Source organism: Sinocyclocheilus grahami, unplaced genomic scaffold (genome assembly GCF_001515645.1).
Source record: "Sinocyclocheilus grahami isolate Dianchi unplaced genomic scaffold, SAMN03320097.WGS_v1.1 scaffold499.1, whole genome shotgun sequence".
In the NCBI taxonomy this organism is placed as follows: Eukaryota; Metazoa; Chordata; class Actinopteri; order Cypriniformes; family Cyprinidae; genus Sinocyclocheilus; species Sinocyclocheilus grahami.
The window spans coordinates 144,585-163,159 of NW_015505678.1; the positions used below are offsets into that span (position 1 = coordinate 144,585).

Below are 18,575 nucleotides of genomic sequence, written 5' to 3' on the forward strand. Positions count from 1 at the left end.
GTGATTGGTCGATTGGATCTCGCCTGTAATGCCTGATAAAGCAGTGTTTGTGAGCGCAGTGCTGCTTTGTGTACAGCGATACCGGGGAAACTGCTATTTTACCGCTCCAAAAGCGGCAGCTAGTGGCAAAGAATGAATTTGCATTTTCATTCAAACCAACCGAAAAGACCAACAAGTGGGCGGGCAATATGCCAATGTTTCATGTTGACTTGTTTAAATGATTCAGAGTCGACTCATTCTATTGAGAGACAATAACTTTATACACGGTGCACTTTCAGATTTAAAACTTTGCAGGATGTTTTCATTCACTTAGATCTGTTGCACACTGCATAAAAGGTCATTTTCAAAAATCCATAATAGGGGCACTTTAAGATGTCCTTGCTATGTTTCTGAGCCTTGATCGCGTTAGGATCCTTGCTGTCTGTGGGAGGGTCAGAGAACTCTCGGAATGCATCAGAAATATCTTAATTTGTGTTCCGAAGATGAACGAAGGTCTTACAGGTTTGGAACGACATGAGGGTGAGTAATTAATGACAGAATTTTCATTTGTGGGTGAACTATCCCTTTAACTTTCTATGGAAGTGTTTCAGAGTTCAACTACAGCCCAAACAAGTGTTTCTCTCAAACATAGTTAAGGTAACCTGACGTCTGTGGTTTCAGATGCCGCCCGCTCTAAACCTGCTCCTCTCAAAGCCTCCACCACTACAAGCAGCAGCATCGCCGCTCGCCCTCGCACCACCAAAACACCCCTCTCTAGCAGCACTACAGCCGCTGCTGCGCCCGAGAAGAAGCCGGCGGTGCCCCGCGCACCTCGACCCAGCTCCAGCTCCACCTCCAGCGCCAGCGCAATGACTCGCAGCACAGCGCGGCCCAGCTCCACACCGGCACCCGACATCAAAAACATCCGCTCCAAGATCGGCTCCACAGACAACATCAAGCACCAGCCGGGAGGAGGAAAGGTAACCGCATGCATGCGCCCTTCATAGTGGACGAGACTGAGAACAGCAGTTAGCTGTAAATGTGATAGCTGGTTAGTAGTCTGTCCTCTAGCTTTGCAGTGTTTTCCTATTTAGTAGTATATGGGTCAAAGACGTTAAGATGTCCGCATCAAAAGAAATGTACAAAAGTGATTTTATGTCCATAGAAAGCACATTAAATGTAAATAAAGTGTCTACTTTTAAGGTTTCAAATACGTTTTTGGAGAATAAAATGTCAAAATTTGTCATTCAGTGTAACACAATATGCTTACAACATGCTTATTCTGACGTGTACATATTAAAATATATAAAAGAATAAGGGTGTTAAATTTGATGTTAAATGTTAAATTTGATTGTGTTTTAAATGAGTAAAAAATTCTTAGGATAGTGGCAAATTTTAAAAATGTAAAATTACGACTAATTAGTATTTGGGGTGAAAGTAATTAAGTATTTTAATATGTCATAAATTGATTTGTTGTAAATATGCCTGACGAGATTGTTACACTGAATGACATTTTAGTGGCTGTCTTCTGTAAATCAGGGGAAAATGTATGATATTTATTTTTTGCTCAGAAAAACAAAAACAAAATTGCAATTAAATTAAACTGAAAACTTTTTTTTAAATTTTTTTGTGAAAAACAACAACAATTTAAAGCAGTATTACACTTAATGTTTTTATACTTAAACCCTTTTTCGTCTTTGACCCATATATATGTTGCACACTTAGGAAAAAAAGTACAGTGATGATGCTTTGCCGTTTTATTTATTATATTTACTATTTACATACTATTGTACTATTTGATCATATATATTTTTTTTTTATTTTCAGTTTTCATTTTAATTTTTGTTTCAGAAATTTGATGTGCTTTTTTTTTTCTTTTTCATTGGTTTTATAATTCCGTTTAGCTTTAATTTATTTTTATTTCAGTTTCTCCTTTTAGTAATTTCAGTCATTTTTATTACGACAGCAGTTTCTCTTTTGCAGAATGTGCCGCTGTCTTCTGAAACAGCATTATTTAAACAGACTTAAGTCTTTCTTGCATGACGGTAACTGCGTCCGAAACCTGAGAAATTGTGACGTTACAGGCAGCATCCAGACGCATCAGAGCAAATCTTCTTTAATATTATTATTATTAATATGAATAAAATATTCATGTATCCTTTTTATATATTCAAATATAATATGTAGATATTATATAGAATTATTAAATAATTATAAAACAAGTAATAATGTAATATATGCAATATATGTAATTGTTTTACTATATAAAATGTATTTTTATATATTTTTGAAATATATCATTTATTGTAATTTAAATAGTGTATATATAATTAATAAACAATAATATCTTAATCATATGTTAACATCATGTAATTATTAATTAATAAATATCCTTTTTTCAGCTTTTAATTGCATTTCTGTAGAAAAATAAGCACATCAATCATTAAATATTCTCTGTATACTACAACGCTGCCTTGTGAAGTCACTGCCTTTGGTTTTGGACACAGCTCTTCTGTCCTTATTTTTCTATCTATCTGTCCTGTTTTCCAGTCTAATGTGATAATGAGTGAAAAGCAGCATGATTCACATGCCTTTAGAGTGTCTATTCTGCTCATGTTGACATCTATATTAGCCTTTTGATATGTAAACTAGCTCCAGTCTTCATAATCATTATTCATCACTCACGTCCTGAAGTCACCGCTTCACTTTCTGGTATTGCATCCCTCCTCTCGTGTTTGTGGTTCATCCTGGTCTTTTTCCTGGCTGAGCTCTTTCGGTATGACTCTCTAACACTCTCCTGTTCCCGAGGAACGTCTCCTGTCACCACTAAGAGCTCATGAGCGTCGTCTTGTATAAGTGAGGTTTTAAAGCGAGCTCACAGTTGTGTGTTTGGAGCATGAAGACGAATCTTGCATGACTGGAGTTTGTCCACGTGAGACTGTCACGCTGCACTGAAGAGCGTTACTCACCGCCCCTGTTCCTGCCTCTTCCTCTGATCCTAAAGCTTTCCTGCTTCTCATATGAGGTTACAGTAGGTTTTAGCTTTTTCAATAAAATCGAATTAATTAATAATAATAGCAATATAATAAGAATATAGATGTGTGATTGTATTGCTCATTTTCTCAGCAGATATTGATATCAGATGGAAAAAAACACATTGTTCAGCTAGTAATCTTTCCGTCTTTCCTTCTGGAGATCTTTGGGTGCTTACATTGGGTTTTTAATCATCCAGTCATTGTTTATCATATGTTAGGGCTGCACGTTTATGACAAAAATCATAATTGTCAATTATTCCCTTGAAATTGTAATTGCGATTATTAATTCCGATGCAACTGCATGCCGTATTTTTATATGAAAATAAACAAGCTGAAAACACTCTATCTGAAAAACCTTTAGTGCTTTTCTATAGTGTTAAGCCTCAGAAGTGAGGGCTTGTTCTGTCTGCAGGTCTCAGTGTCTCAGAGCTCGCCCTCCAAAGAGACCAGCCAGGGCAAAGTGAGTTCATCAGCTCATCACACTCACCTCTGCACATCTCTGTCTAACTCCCCTTCTCTTCTCAATATAGCCCACACAGATCTGACATTACAGTGTGTGTCTTCAGTTGTAGCGTGATAGACTGAGAACGGTTAAATTAAATATTATATGGAGTTTATTTGCAAAAACGGATAACTCCAAAAATCATGTTTTTTTATGATGTTATGTTTTTCATTGTTTTATTGTGTTAGTTAGATGTATTTGTAGTTGTTTTTACTTCATTAAAATAACCCAACTGCAGTTTGATTGAAATTAATTGAATTAAAGCGTCAAATTAATTTTTGAAAGTTGTTAAAAACAGAGCTATGTTTTTGCAAATGAACTCTTCATATATATATATAGTTAAAGAAATATGTCAGATAATATTAGTGTAATATTTTCATATGAAAATGTTTTAACATATTTTAAATATTAAAATGCGTTTTTATTTTTTATATTTAATTTTTTAATAATTTATATGAATTAATTGAATAAAGTTGTGTGTATGTATTTTTGTGTATAATATATATTTTTGTGTTTTTATGATATTATATATTTTAATAGTATATATTTAATATGTTAATATGCCAAATATTTATTACATATTTCATTAATTATTATAATTAATAATATATACTTAATAAACCTAAAATACACACATTTCTCTTATATAGTGTTACTGTGTTATTGTTATTAAAATTGTATTACTTTGATTCATCTCAAATTTTAGTACTATAATACAAAATAAATGATAGAAAATATACTTAAGTATAAATTATTGAGTTATTTATAATGTTCATTAATATTTTATACAATAATGTTTTCATGATTTATATATAATTATGTTTTTCAATAAAATCGAATTAATTAATAATAATAGCAATATAATAAGAATATAGATGTGTGATTGTATTGCTCATTTTCTCAGCAGATATTGATATCAGATGGAAAAAAACACATTGTTCAGCTAGTAATCTTTCCGTCTTTCCTTCTGGAGATCTTTGGGTGCTTACATTGGGTTTTTAATCATCCAGTCATTGTTTATCATATGTTAGGGCTGCACGTTTATGACAAAAATCATAATTGTCAATTATTCCCTTGAAATTGTAATTGCGATTATTAATTCCGATGCAACTGCATGCCGTATTTTTATATGAAAATAAACAAGCTGAAAACACTCTATCTGAAAAACCTTTAGTGCTTTTCTATAGTGTTAAGCCTCAGAAGTCAAATATACATCGGGTTGGTTTCTTCTTTAAATTATAAAAAAGTTAAAATATGAATGATATTATAATGTTATACTAAAACAATGGAGAAACCCTTAAGATAACATGTAGGAAGAAAAAAACATATCTTAAGCGTGCAGAATAACATAAGTGAATGATTAATTGCCGCTTTGAACGATTACGTAAATGTGGCATCCATAATTGTAATCGCAATTAGAAATTAAATTAATTGTGTTGGTTTCTTCTTTAAATTATAAAAAAGTAAAAATATGAATGATATTATAATGTTATATTAAAACTAAAACAATGGAAAAACCCTTAAGATAACATTTAGGAAGAAAAAAACATATCTTAAGCGTGCAGAATAACATAAGTGAATGATTAATTGCCGCTTTGAACGATTACGTAATTGTGGCATCCATAATTGTAATCGCGATTAGAAATTCGATTCATTGTGCAGCCCTAATCATATAGCGTTTGGCTCTTGCACCTCATTATTCAATGCTGTGCATCACATTATACACCACAGCCGGGATGCTCAAATTGCACAGTTTGGGTAGCACTTAAGAAAATGCTGGCTGTAAATAAAATTATAATATTGCTTAACCCTTGTTGGTTTTAAAATGTGCAGCAGTGAACAATCACCAAAGTAATGGCATTGCATTATTCATAGACATTTTTTGGTGACAGTTCACTGAACTCAGTATCCCTGCATCACAAAGTCCATTAGTAGCTCACCAACCAGATACTCATCAACCACTCATCAGTCATTTCTGTTTTGTATCAGTTTCATTCACTTAACTGGTGATTTTTATTCGCTAAGTTTACAAACGAGAGGAAACAGTGTATTTAAGAGCCCTAATGGTGTTCACACTAACAATCAGCAGGGTGTCTTCATGTGTCTAGCTGCTTTCAGATGCTTCTGCTTGTGTCCTCTGTTGTCTTCCCTCTCTAACCTGAACCTCCCTGGTGTCCCGTCCCTCCCGGCCCGCCGTGCTGTGTTGTAGGTTCAGATAGTCTCCAAAAAACTGGACTACAGTCACGTGACTTCTCGCTTGGGCTCCAAGGACAATATGAAACATGTTCCTGGTGGAGGGAACGTAAGTAACGTTACTGCATGCGGTGTAGCCGTCGTTCAGACAAACACAGTCACTGTGCCACACGATGCGCTCAGACCCAACAATGAGACGCTTTCTTCACTTAAGAGCTGGGAGAAACGCTGCCAAATCCAATGTTGCTGAGCTGCATTTTCCAAAACAGCGTTCCAAAGCAAATCATGGTGACAGCAGAGGTTTGCATTCTGGACGTTTGTTCATAATCTTCACTCACACTAACTGAAATCTGCTGTGATGCTCTCTGAAATCAGAGTTTTTAGAGATGTTTTTTATCACCTTCAAGGTTCAAGCACTGCTTGCGATGTCTTTTATTTTAGCAGTGGAGCTTCGATTTGAGCAGCTTCATCAGATGATTGTGTGTTCACAGGTCCAGATTCTCAACAAGAAGGTTGACTTGAGTAAAGTGGCTTCAAAGTGTGGCTCCAAGGCCAACATCAAACATAAACCAGGTATGATGAAACCGTAAATAGTCATTTAAATGGCTTTAAAGGGATAGTTCACCCAAAAATTAAAATGTGATGTTTATCTGCTCACCCCCAGGGCATCCAAGATGTAGGTGACTTTGTTTCTTCAGTAGAACACATTTGATGATTTGTAACTTTAACCGTTGCAGTCTGTCAGTCGTATAATGCATGGCAATGGTAACAAAATCTATGAGAGTAAAAAAAACATGCACAGACAAATCCAAATTAACCCCTGCGGCTCGTGACGACACATTGATGTCCTAAGACACGAAACGATCGGTTTGTGCGAGAAACCGAACAGTATTTATATCATATTTTACCTCTAATACACCACTATGTCCAACAGTCTCTGAGCGCGCACACGGCGTCCGGTGCGTGAGGTGTGTACGCGCTCTGGCGTAGTTTACATAAATACTGTTCGGTTTCTCGCACAAACCGATCGTTTCGTGTCTTAGGACATCAACGTGTCGTCACGAGCCGCAGGGTTTAATTTGGATTTGTCCGTGCATGTTTTTTTACTCTCATAGATTTTGTTAACATTGCCATGCATTATACGACTGACAGACTGCAACGGTTAAAGTTAAAAATCATCCTTTGTGTTCTACTGAAGAAACAAAGTCACGTACATCTTGGATGCTCTGGGTGTAAGCAGATAAACATCACATTTTCATTTTTGGGTGAACTATCCCTTTAAAGCTTTCAGTTCCGTCTCAGTGGCTGTCATCTCCGCTTTTAGACCATTGGGTTTGTGTGTTTTTCTGTAGGTGGAGGCGAAGTCAAGATCGAGAGCCGTAAGGTGAACTTTAAGGATAAAGCTCAGCCCAAGGTGGGCTCAATGGATAATGTCAATCATGAACCTGGAGGCGGGAACGTTACGGTGAGTTTGGCAGAAGATCAGTTGCACAAACCTCTGAGATGTTATAGAAGCCAAGTCGTACTTTATTCTACATTTAGACAATTCAGACATTTGAATTAAATATTTGAAGTTGTTTAGTGTTTAAAGGAATAATTCACCCAAGTATCTGTAACACTGCCCTGCATCATATCTGCTGAGTGAAATCCAATATTTGGTTCTTACTGAAAAAAAAAAACAGTCTTTTGTTTGAGCACATCACACTTTATCACTAAATACGATGCGTTTCATAGCGTTTTTGCTTTAGAAGAGCATCTGTGCGGTAAGAGGTCTTGAATTACATCTTAATCAGCAGAAACACATGATTCCTGTCTGAATCTGAGCCACATGACAACTATTCGTTCAGTTCTTCTCCGCACATTTTCACATGTATGAATCATTCTCAAGACGTGTTGTTATGCAAAATCCTAATTTACACTTTCCTCTCCTTTGCAGATTCTAATTTAAATGATGCATTTTGAATATTATTATTATTATTTTCAAATCAGCAGTATACAGGGCTGTGTTATTGATCATGTTGTGTGAAAACGCTCCTGATTTCTGTACGGTATAAAAGGGGATGTTTAAAAGAGGACTTTGAGGAGGCTTAGCTATCTTTAATATATATAAGTCAGTTGTTTATTCTCGGTGAAATGTTCCTTTAAAAGCTGTTTTATTTTAAATCTGGTGAGTTATATTACACTTGCATGGAAAGTTTAAAACATGCTGATGTGATTTTATTTTATTTTTTTCATGCTTTTGTGTTTTAAGTTCATGTGTTTTTACAGTTTTCACATGACCACTTGCTCCGCCCATTATTATTTTGCACCCATCCACTCTGAACACACATTTGTGATTATGATCACACTGATACTGTTTTTAAACTTTAACATACGTTTACTGAGACTTTCGGAAACAGCGTGAGTTTTTGGACTTTTTGCTACATCTGTAATAAATATTAAACAGGTTTAAATTAAGCACGTTTAACAGAATAATGCTGCAGTTTACATTGCAGTGTGAACTGCAAGTTTTATTTTGGATGAAAACTTCTGTTTTATGTGAACATCTGTTCATCATAGTTTTAAGTCTTTGTTGACAATTTTAGAATTATTGAAAAGTTTTAATAAGTTTTATTACATTTTAATAATTTAAGTTTAAGTACATATGATTGGCATGCGTCTCCGTTTGCATGGATTTCTATTCATTGCCATTCGTCTTCGGAATTTTAAGGTGAAAAGTTGAATTTGAAGATTTAGAATTCCGTTCCACATGATAGTTGATTATTTTCTATATGTATGAAATTTAGTCATTTCTGTCATGATTTTTGATTGTAAAGTTTTGCTTTGTTCACTGTACAGATATACCGTACCAGTGTAGAGTTTCATTTTATAATAAAAAAAGTAATGTAGTGATCAAAATATAAAACAAATAAATAAATATGGGGAGAAAAAATATATATATATATATTTTTTTTTTTTTTTTCAGACACTAGATATAAATGTTTGATATTTTTTTTCTAGTGTGTTCAGGACACTATAGTTCATTTATGTAAGTGAGGATAGCAAAATAAAGTAAACGGTGATATATTATACTCAAATATATTTCATACAGTGGACTACCAGTAAAACTGATTAAAAAATCTGGGACCAAAAATCATTCAGACACTTTGATCTGACCATATTTTGTTACATACCTTTCTATCAAAGCTATCTGACATCAAGATGAATTTGCTCTGACACAGTTTAACTCGGTTCTTGTCATATTTTAATACCATTTTCTAAACTATTGCAAATAAACTGTGATAATGTGAGAAATGTTGAAAGTGTCTGAATAAATTTTTGTTTGACTGTGTGTGTGTGTGTGTGTGTGTGTATATATATATATATATTATTACATTTATACATTTAAATATGAATGATATTATTATTATTATTAAGTTTAGTTTAGTTTTAAACCTTTGGAAAACTTTGGATTATCAAACAGGAATTGAGTCCAGTATGTCTAAACTGGTTCTGTGTATCAGCCATATTCCTTCACCATGCAAGGATTGATTTATATTGTGTTCAAGCGTCCCCCTCCGTCTCCCCCTCATCTCTGGTGTTGACGGCCTGCTGTGTGTTTCTAGGCTGAGGGGGCGCAGGAGACTGCTGAGGGCAGCGCGGCTCCCTCTAGTGGTGTCTCTGCCACCCAGCCGTCAGCCGGCGCTGCCCAGGAGAATGGGCTGAAGGAGGCCGGCCCCTGCAGGAGTGAGGAGCTCCGGGACCCGCAGGGCCTGGACTCGCTCATCCCTGAAACAAGTAAGTTTGTGTGTAACCCGGCCCGAGAAACCCGAAAAGACTGACCCCGTCAGACTAGAGGTCCTTTAGAACTGAAGACTCTCATTCACCACATTCACATTCCATTCCTCACATTTACTGCTAAATATTATTGGTTTCTACTTCATTTCATACACACTATTACTTTGTGGCTTTTTTTTTCTTTAGCTCTTAATTTTATGCTGCGTGTGAATTGTTTGTTATTCTGTTGTCTGGTTTACCGCTGTACAAGAGGTGGGGGGGGGGGGTCTTACTGATTAATTTGTCTGATTTTATTATCAAAATATTGAATAAAACACTGAATGTAACATTTTATTTTTTGTTTTAAGTTAAGAGCAAAATATTGAAAGTAAAATCTAATTATGGGAATTAAAACATTGAATATAACAGTTTTGAGTAAATTCAAAATGTTAAATAAAAACATTAAATGTAACATTTGAGGTAAAATCAAAATGTTAAATAAAAACATTGAATGTAGCATTTACATTTTTTAAGTAAAATCAAACCATTAAATTAAAACATTGAATATAAAATGTTTAGAGTAAATTTAAAAAAAAATTTAAAGTAACATTTTATCAAGATTATTAAGATCAAAATCTTCAATAAATTTTAATAGACATTTTATCTTTTTAATTGCGCCAAAATATTAAATAAAAACATTGAATGTAACTTTTTTTTAATTTTATTTTTTTAAGTAAAATCTAAATATTGAATAAATACATTGAATGTAACATTACATTTTTTTTTAAGTAAAATCAAAATATTAAATCCTAGGACATTGATATAAAATTTTGAAATCAAAATATTGAATAAAACATGGAGTATGAATTTTATTTTTTAAGTAAAATCTAAATATTAAATACAAGACACTGAATACAAAGTTTTATCATGTAAAATCTAAATATTAAATGAAAAATTGAATATGACATTTCATTTATTTTTTAAATAAAATCAAAATATTGAATAAAAAATGAATAATTTTTTAGGTTTGTTTAAAACAAATTGAATGTTTCACTTTAGTTATAGTACAATTAGTCTGTTATTGGTGCAGATGAATTAATCGGTCGACCTCTGCGCTGGACAGATGTTTTTAAAGCACAGTTTTCTGATCTCCAAACTGTTTTGACCTCTTCTTATTTTTCAGGCATCTAACTCGACTTTTGCTGTCACTCTGCCCTTTTCATTTCACCCCCGACCTCTTCCTCTCCTCCCCTTGTTTATGTCCTGTCTTTCTCCACACTCTGATGCAGATTGAGTCTTTCAAGCTAAATTTCCGCGAGAACGCCTGCTCTCGCACGGACCACGGCGCAGACATCATCACCTGGCCCGTCTCGGGTGACAGCCCTGTCCACTCCCACCTGCTCCGCAGCAGCGTCTTGCTCAACGACTCCCCCGCGACCTCTCACACCACCCCGGCCCTCCTCTCCTCCCAGGAACAAGGGGGCGACGTCGGCTCGCTCACCGGACTCCGGATGTGATTTCTATCTTCTCATTGGTCCGCTGCTTTCTAAACCCCGCCTCCTTCATTGCTAAGACTCACATGATTGGTGTGCTCTCTGTTGACGGTTCTGCTCGGTGAGGCTGTACAGATTACAGTCATCAGGATGTGCAAAACATGTGCTCAGTTGGAGCGAAATCTGTAAACTCTGAGGTCACACTGTAACATGGCTAAACTCACGCTACTCACACCTAGAAATCAGCACACCTGCTACATCACTTGTTGTAGAGCATGAATCTAGTATTCATAATCAAACCTGCACATACCCATCTGATCACCACATGCAAACACATCTGGATCCATCTGGACATCATCTCTCGCTGCCTTCAAGTCCTCATGGGAAGTTTGTGCTTACGAGTTATTTACCATGCGATCGTGTCATATGAAAAATCGCTTTCTGACAAAATTGAGCTTTTTTTTGTGCCAAAGCAACAAAATTAAGAGCAAAGGATGTGCATTAAAGGGATAGTTCACCTAAAAATAAAAATTCTGTCATTAATTACTCCCCCTCATGTCGTTCCAAACCCGTAAGACCTGCGTTCATCTTCAGAACACAAATTAAGATATTTCTGATGAAATCTGAGAGCTCTCTGACCGTCCCATAGACAGCAAGGGTACTACCACGATCCTTTTTTAAAATATATATAGTGTAGAAACCATTTCCACTCAGAAATTGCTTGTAAGTTTCACAATTACATTCACCGCATTAATTAAACATGCAGTTTTAACCTCTTAACTGTCACTCGTCCCCTCTGTGGGAAGTTTACTTCACTATATTACAATTAAATCCTAATCTAATCATGACAAACTATAACTGTTGGAGGTCTAAGACTCCTAAATAGATATTTACCACTTTTTTTTGTTAAATTATGTAGGAAAAGTAATGGATTGTGCACCTCAAAAATCTACGTCATAACAGGAGTTCTGAACATTGTCACAAAAAAGTCTTCTTCGTTGCATCACACTTTAGAAATCATCAGAAATTATATAGCAATTGAAAACTTCAAATCTCAAAATTCATCCTTTGAAACCCATTTAAAAATCAGACGTTACCATGAAAACGGTACATCAAAATCATGTTACAAAATGTTTTCACTCATGAATTATAAAAATGTAAGTTTGGATCGTGCACTTTCACGTCTATTTTCAAAAATGTGAGTGACAGTTAAGGGGTTAAACAGTAGAAAAACAAAAATGTTCTTGTAACATATACAGTTTTATTTACTACTACAAAACATAATTTTTACAGTGGGGTGTTTAAAAACATAATTCAACGTTTAATGTATTCAACATGTAAAAAAAAATGCAATTCTACAGGTTTTTTTTTTTTTTTTTTGCAGCTAAGAGGTCATGCCATGATCTTTTATTGGTTGCATGTCTTCACGTCATACATCTTCGCAGAGCTTACCAAACTTTGATAAGCTTGCTTTTCCTGTCTCCACGTCCGCATGCGTATAAATGGAAGTCAATTAAACGTGTAGTGCGAACATCCCTTTATGCCTAAACAAGTATTTTCTGAAACATTTCCACTTAAAATGGCTAACTTGGAAAGTCTAGATTTTGTAAGCACGATCATTCCCGCTTGATTTGAAGGCAGCTTCATTCAGCATGCAGGGCTGTCGTGTGACCCTCGCTCACCTCACCCTTGACCTCCAGTAGAGCTGACTTTGAAGCACATAGGCTTTCTGAATCTCTCTAAAACTATTCGTGATGTGTGTGTGTTTGAGTGAATACTGTAGCAATGAACTGTGTTGTTAAACGCTTTCTTTTGACTCTGTTTTATTTTCGTGACCAGCGGATGTTTCCTTTTCCTCGTTATTGTAAAGCAATATAACGTCTCCTACAATGCCTATAAGACATGAAGCTCCGCGTAAACGCACAGCAAACAGCTCCAGACGGCTTCGTGAACGTGAAGAGGGTCTGAGGTGAACGTGTTTCCTTGTGGAAAAAGAAGTGCGCTTGTAGTGTACCTCAAATCTTAAAAGCACATTTAATATATTGATTATAGTATAATATAACTGAAGTAAAAGGCCACTTAAGTGTATTTAAAGTATGCTTTCATAACTACATACATAAACACACTTTGCTATAATCTGAAATTAAGTTTTACGTTACATTTTGAGTCATTATTTTAATCATCTTTAAAGAAGTACACTTATTTTGATGTGCTGACTAACATACTAAAGCACATGTAGAATACTTAATTATTAACATTTGATTTAATTGTTACGTGTGCTGAAATATTTCGGTTTAATTTATTTTACTAAACTACAACTTCATTACAAATTTGTATTTAAAAAAAATATTTAAATACATGACCTACAAGTTTCAACAGAAATGACATTAAACTATTTTGTAGTTTTACGTACGTTTACACTTTAACCATCAAAGAGAAAATAATGATGAAATTGCATGTCAAGATGTAATTAAGTCCTACTTAAGTGGGTCAAAAAAAGCATTCCTAAGTTCAGCTTATTGCATTTAATTTCATTTACCATGCAATTAAGTGTCTGAAAACATTACGTTCAATTAACACAAGTATATTCTTTCAAAGTGTATGATTTCCCTAATACTCTTTTTAAAAGTATGCTAAAGTGTGCTTCTTTTTCACAAGGTGAAGGAAGTAGATGTTGACTTGATGCACGAGGGGTTTCTGTTAGCAATGAATGGTTGATGTTTTGGCATCATGTACAGTAGGTACAGTATGTTTTTAATGTGGAAGTGAGGGTCAAGTTTGTGCCTGGTACCGATCGCATCCTGCCTTTGGAGGGACGCAGAGACAGAATATCACGGCCTGAAACCTTTTACGTACTTTTAATAGTTGCTTATGAGAAATTGTGAGTGAGTCTGGTGGTGCTTTGAATTCTTCTCTTATTGCATACATTTCTGCAGGTCTTTATTTAGAGTAAAAGCTTCGCATTATAGTGTGATCGTGTGAGTGGAAAGGATCCTGCGGGGTTTTAACGGTGGAGCCTGTAGCTTATTTCCTCTTGTAGCATTTTCTGATATACGGTAGTTTAGCCTTTTTGAGGTCGCACAGACTCACACGCTTGACATGTAGCCGCTTGGTTTAGTGTCCTTTTGGTGTAATAACAGGGTAAGAGGACGTGGCCCGCCCTTCTTTTTGTGTTATTTTCTTCATCAGCTGTGGGCGGAGGTCGGACAGACAATTTTTAGCACGCTTTTCTTTTTATGAGTATGACAAATTACTGTTGCATCTATTGCTTATTCTCATCAGACCTCTTTAATCCCAGAACATGCAAAGCAATAATACTGTCAATGTGACAGACCCCAGATTTGAACTTTTAGAAACCTACATCATGCATGACAGCGTAAAGCATTCAGATCATGAAATATTATGCGATTGATCGAAAAATTTACGAATGCATGTCCTTGTTAGAAAATCCCGTTTTTGAGAGGTAGCTTCGTTGAAATCAGGTTTAGATAACAAATACAAGTAGGACAGTGTAACTTCATTGTGTATTCTCATTTTTAAAGATTATTTAAATAATTCACCTAAAGGAATTGGTGGAAAATGCCAAAAAATGGTTGCATGAATTTACGAATTGATGATTTTGGGGCAATATTATTATTTATAGTCTTTTTTTTCTTTTTTTTTCCAGGAAATGAGAAGTGTGTAAATATTAGGCTAAAGTCTGAAGGTTTTTTTTGTTTGTTTAAGAACCTGTAGTCTTTAAGGACAGTAATAATGTTTAGCGGTGGTTTGTAGTGAAGAGGTCACATTTGAATCGGTTCCCTGTGCCTGAATGAACCCTGAGAACAATCCTACTATCATATATAGCCTCTTTACATGCATTTACAGTTGATTTCCCTGTGGTTTTACTGCGGTCTCTGTCTATGCATTTAATATTGGCATAAAAAAAGACATCTGCAATGTTCAAAGAAGCTGAAGGCTGATATTATGCACCTTTAACGGCTAATATTCATGCTATTATTGTCACTTTGGCCCTGCATTTTTTTCAATGGAAAAGGCAGAGAACAAATGTATTTAAACTATATTAAAGCACATGTATTTGGCCGCCGTGTGTTTAATGTTGTGGCGAGCTTGGTAGCGCTTATGCCCAGGTGGGTCACGTCCAGATATTTAGCCCATGTCCTCTTAACGTCTTCTAATAACTTCTAATAACCCTTTTTGTTTCTATGAATCTTAGTCTTACAGGAAAAAGATACTCGGAATAACACTGTCAAACTAAAATGAGGGGATTGCATTGAATGTGTTTCAATTGCACAGATTTTATTGTGCCATGAAGGACCAGGGCATCCTGTTGAAGCAGGGAGAGGAGAGGTCCAATTATTGTTATTAATATTATTATTACGGTTATGATTTTTTTTGTTTTGTTTTTCTTATTTGGGAGTAATCTGGGAGAGATATTGCCCTGGAGCCTAATTACACTCTTAAAGATGTACAACCCTAAAGTAACATGGAAACTAAAGAAACATGACATTAATGTGCAGTAGATTCGGTTTCTCGAGATGCAGTAAGAAGCTGTATGAGGTGATATGAACAGAACATTCAGGCGGCTTGCCAGACTCATCATTTGCAAGGTTTTTGTCGGTTTGTTTTTCTGGAGTTTTTCCATGAAAATTCAATTTCATTATATATTTTTTTGGTTTGAATGAGGTGTTTATTGTGGTTAATTGTTAACTATGATGTGATTATTAAACATTAAATAAAATAAAGTTTAAAACATTCTGTAGGTTGGGTTTGATCTTTACATATTAAAGCAAATGTGTCTTGTCTCCAGGATCATAAGTATTTATGTGCTTCACACAAAAAAAACATTTGTTTCTTTTATATTGCGATGTATTTTATTGACCATTTCAAGGAAGTAAAGTCAAACGCTTTGCGATGATACTGCGCATGTCTGGTCCTAAAGCATTTCCGGTGGCAGCATTTTTAAATCACAGACATGTCAAAACAAAATGACTTGCACATACTTTTTAAGTCTAGCTAAAACAGAACAGTTAAGATATAGAAAAAAAAAAAAAACTTAAGAATAGACGATGAAGTTGAATTACCCGACCCCTTAAATCAGACACTGAGGCGACAGCTTTTCACTAAACATTTACAAGAAATAACGTACCCAGATGTGTATCAATATCTGGCTAACGTGTCTTTATCTAATTAATATTCAATTCTAATTCATCACGTGTTGTTGGTTTTAGATAAAAGTAGATACTTGCCGATTAGTCAACATTTGAAGTGGATCAAACCCTTTCATCAAAGTTGTCCTAAAACCAAAATGCATCTGTCTTAGGCCAACTTTGATGAACTTTTTCGATCCACTTCAAATGTTTACTGCTGTAATCCCACTTTGTTTTAGATTGATCCAAAACCAGTGGCAGACATTGACTTTTCCAAACCTGTTAGACAAAGAGCAATTCAGAGTATCCATTGTAGTCACACCAGCCTCGCCAAGCAAGCTTTTTAAGTCCTTGAAGGTAAGGAAATCTTTGCAGAAACATGATAAATGACAATGTATGCGCAAAACATAAAATATGTGCATATATGGTTTTCATGGATATAGCCACAAACGTTGATATGCACATGGATATAGTGCCACTTGTGTGTGATACGGTATGTGACTATAGCCTTGAAAAATAAATCATATAGGAATATATTTCATGTCTGTCATATATACATAAACACACAAGTTATGATTTTGACATTGTACTGGATTAACTGTAAAAATGTGTTACCAAGTTTTGGGGAAATGTGTGCTACACAAATAAATGTGATTATAACAAATGTGATTCCTATTTCAGAATGAGATCCCAGACTGTGCACCTTTGGCAGTGGCACAGACACTGCGTCTGCAAACCATCCCTGCTTACTTTAGTGAACTGAATCGTAAGCACCTGCGAGAGAGCACACGGTCAGTCCCCTAGTGAACAGTGGTTCGAGCAGAGTCGGGGCCGAATCACTGCAAGTCACTTTAACGAAGTGTTAAGATGCAAGACAAGTCATTCACTAAATTCCAGGAGTTTCATTACCACGACATAAAATGGGCGTTTCTAGAGGCGTTGGGAAAACACCCCCTTTCCAAAAAATAAATAAAAAAATCAAGGTCACCAACGATGCACAGAATGCTGTTTTTTTTTTGTTTTTTTTTCCGGGCATTTCCGATAAACTCCAATGGATAATGAATTAAAAAAGCGTCTGCGATGGATAATGAAGGACAAAACAATCATACAGGTTATTTTTATGTTTTATAATCTTACATTTAAACGACTTTTGAAAACAAATAAACAACCATGAAAATGTAAAACGTGAATGTAATCTGACACGAAGTCTGCGATCAGGACCGGTATTTGAATTTAAAACAGTATAGATGTAATCTGACATAAAACACCTGCGATCAGGACCGGTATCTGAAATTACTGTATATAATATAAACGGTATTTGACATAAAACACGTGATCAGGACAGGTATCTGAAATTACTGTATATAATATAAACGGTATTTGACATAAAACACGTGATCAGGACAGGTATCTGAAATTACTGTATATAATATAAAAGGTATTTAACAGGAAACCCCTGTGATCAGGACAGGTATTTGAAGTAAATGGCTTTTCCCCTCTGCGCAACCTCTGGGTCAAAGCAACCCAACCACTGGGTTTGTCCCTTTTTAACCCAGCGCTGGGTTATATTTAACCCAGCATTTTTTAGGGTGTGGGCTACACATCCAGCAGAAATGCACCAGCCTTAGCTTGGGGATAAGCTAGAGAAGCCTTTACTTCAAACCAGATGACTTGTCATGACAGCTTGAGGGTGGAAGAAGTTGGTTTAGTAGTAAATCCAAAGTTTCCACGTTTAGGAGCCAGTCCATAAATGGTCCATTGCAAGTGATGCCCACCTGCTACACGTGAAATCAAATGCCCAAACATAAGTCAAAGAAAAACATGACACACACAATGCAACTTTTCATGTGCTAAATCTGCCACTAATATTAATGCTGTACGCCTTCAATAACAATAAATTAAATCACACTCTAAAAAATGCTGGGTTAAATACAACCCAGTGCTGGGTAAAATAGGGACAAACCCAGCAATTGGGTTGTTTTGACCCAGCGGTTGGGTTAAATGTTTAACCCAGCCTTCTGGGTAGTAACCCAACCACTGGGTCAAAACAACCCAATTGCCGCGGATACGTTTTCTACGTTTATTTATGCTACGTTTATTAAACAACGAATCTGTGTGGTGCAGCTGACACAGAACAGCATACGCTGTTTGCGTTCAGTGGATATTCTCCAAAATAGTGCTAGGGTGACGAATTGTTGAATAGTCATTATTTTTGTTTTCTTTGCGTACAAAATGTATTCTCGTAGCTTCATAAAATTACGGTTGAACCCCTGATGTTACATGGATTATTTTACTGATTTTCTTGCTGCGTTTCTGGACCTTTATCGTGTTAATTACATTGCTGTCTATGGGAGGGTCAGAGAGCTCTCAGAATGCATCAAAAATATCTTAATTTGTGTTCTGAAGATGAACGGAGGTCTTACGGGTTTGGAACGACATGAGGGGGAGTAATTAATGACAGAATTTT

At 35.5% G+C, this 18,575-nt stretch overlaps 1 protein-coding gene across 3 annotated transcripts in view; it reads left to right on the plus strand.

Annotated features, from left to right (window-relative positions):
- Window positions 1-11,524, plus strand: part of LOC107554378 (microtubule-associated protein 4-like) — a 39,712-nt gene extending 28,188 nt beyond the window's left edge. The window contains exons 7-13 of one of the 3 annotated variants that reach the window (XM_016236867.1): window positions 661-959; window positions 3,427-3,474; window positions 5,726-5,818; window positions 6,201-6,282; window positions 7,062-7,174; window positions 9,315-9,486; window positions 10,755-11,524. In XM_016236867.1, the coding sequence (XP_016092353.1) occupies window positions 661-959; window positions 3,427-3,474; window positions 5,726-5,818; window positions 6,201-6,282; window positions 7,062-7,174; window positions 9,315-9,486; window positions 10,755-10,759 (812 nt within the window). In that variant the 3' untranslated portion in view covers window positions 10,760-11,524. The other 2 variants (XM_016236866.1, XM_016236868.1) reach the window with 2 other exon arrangements.
- The last annotated feature ends 7,051 nt before the right edge of the window (window positions 11,525-18,575 follow it).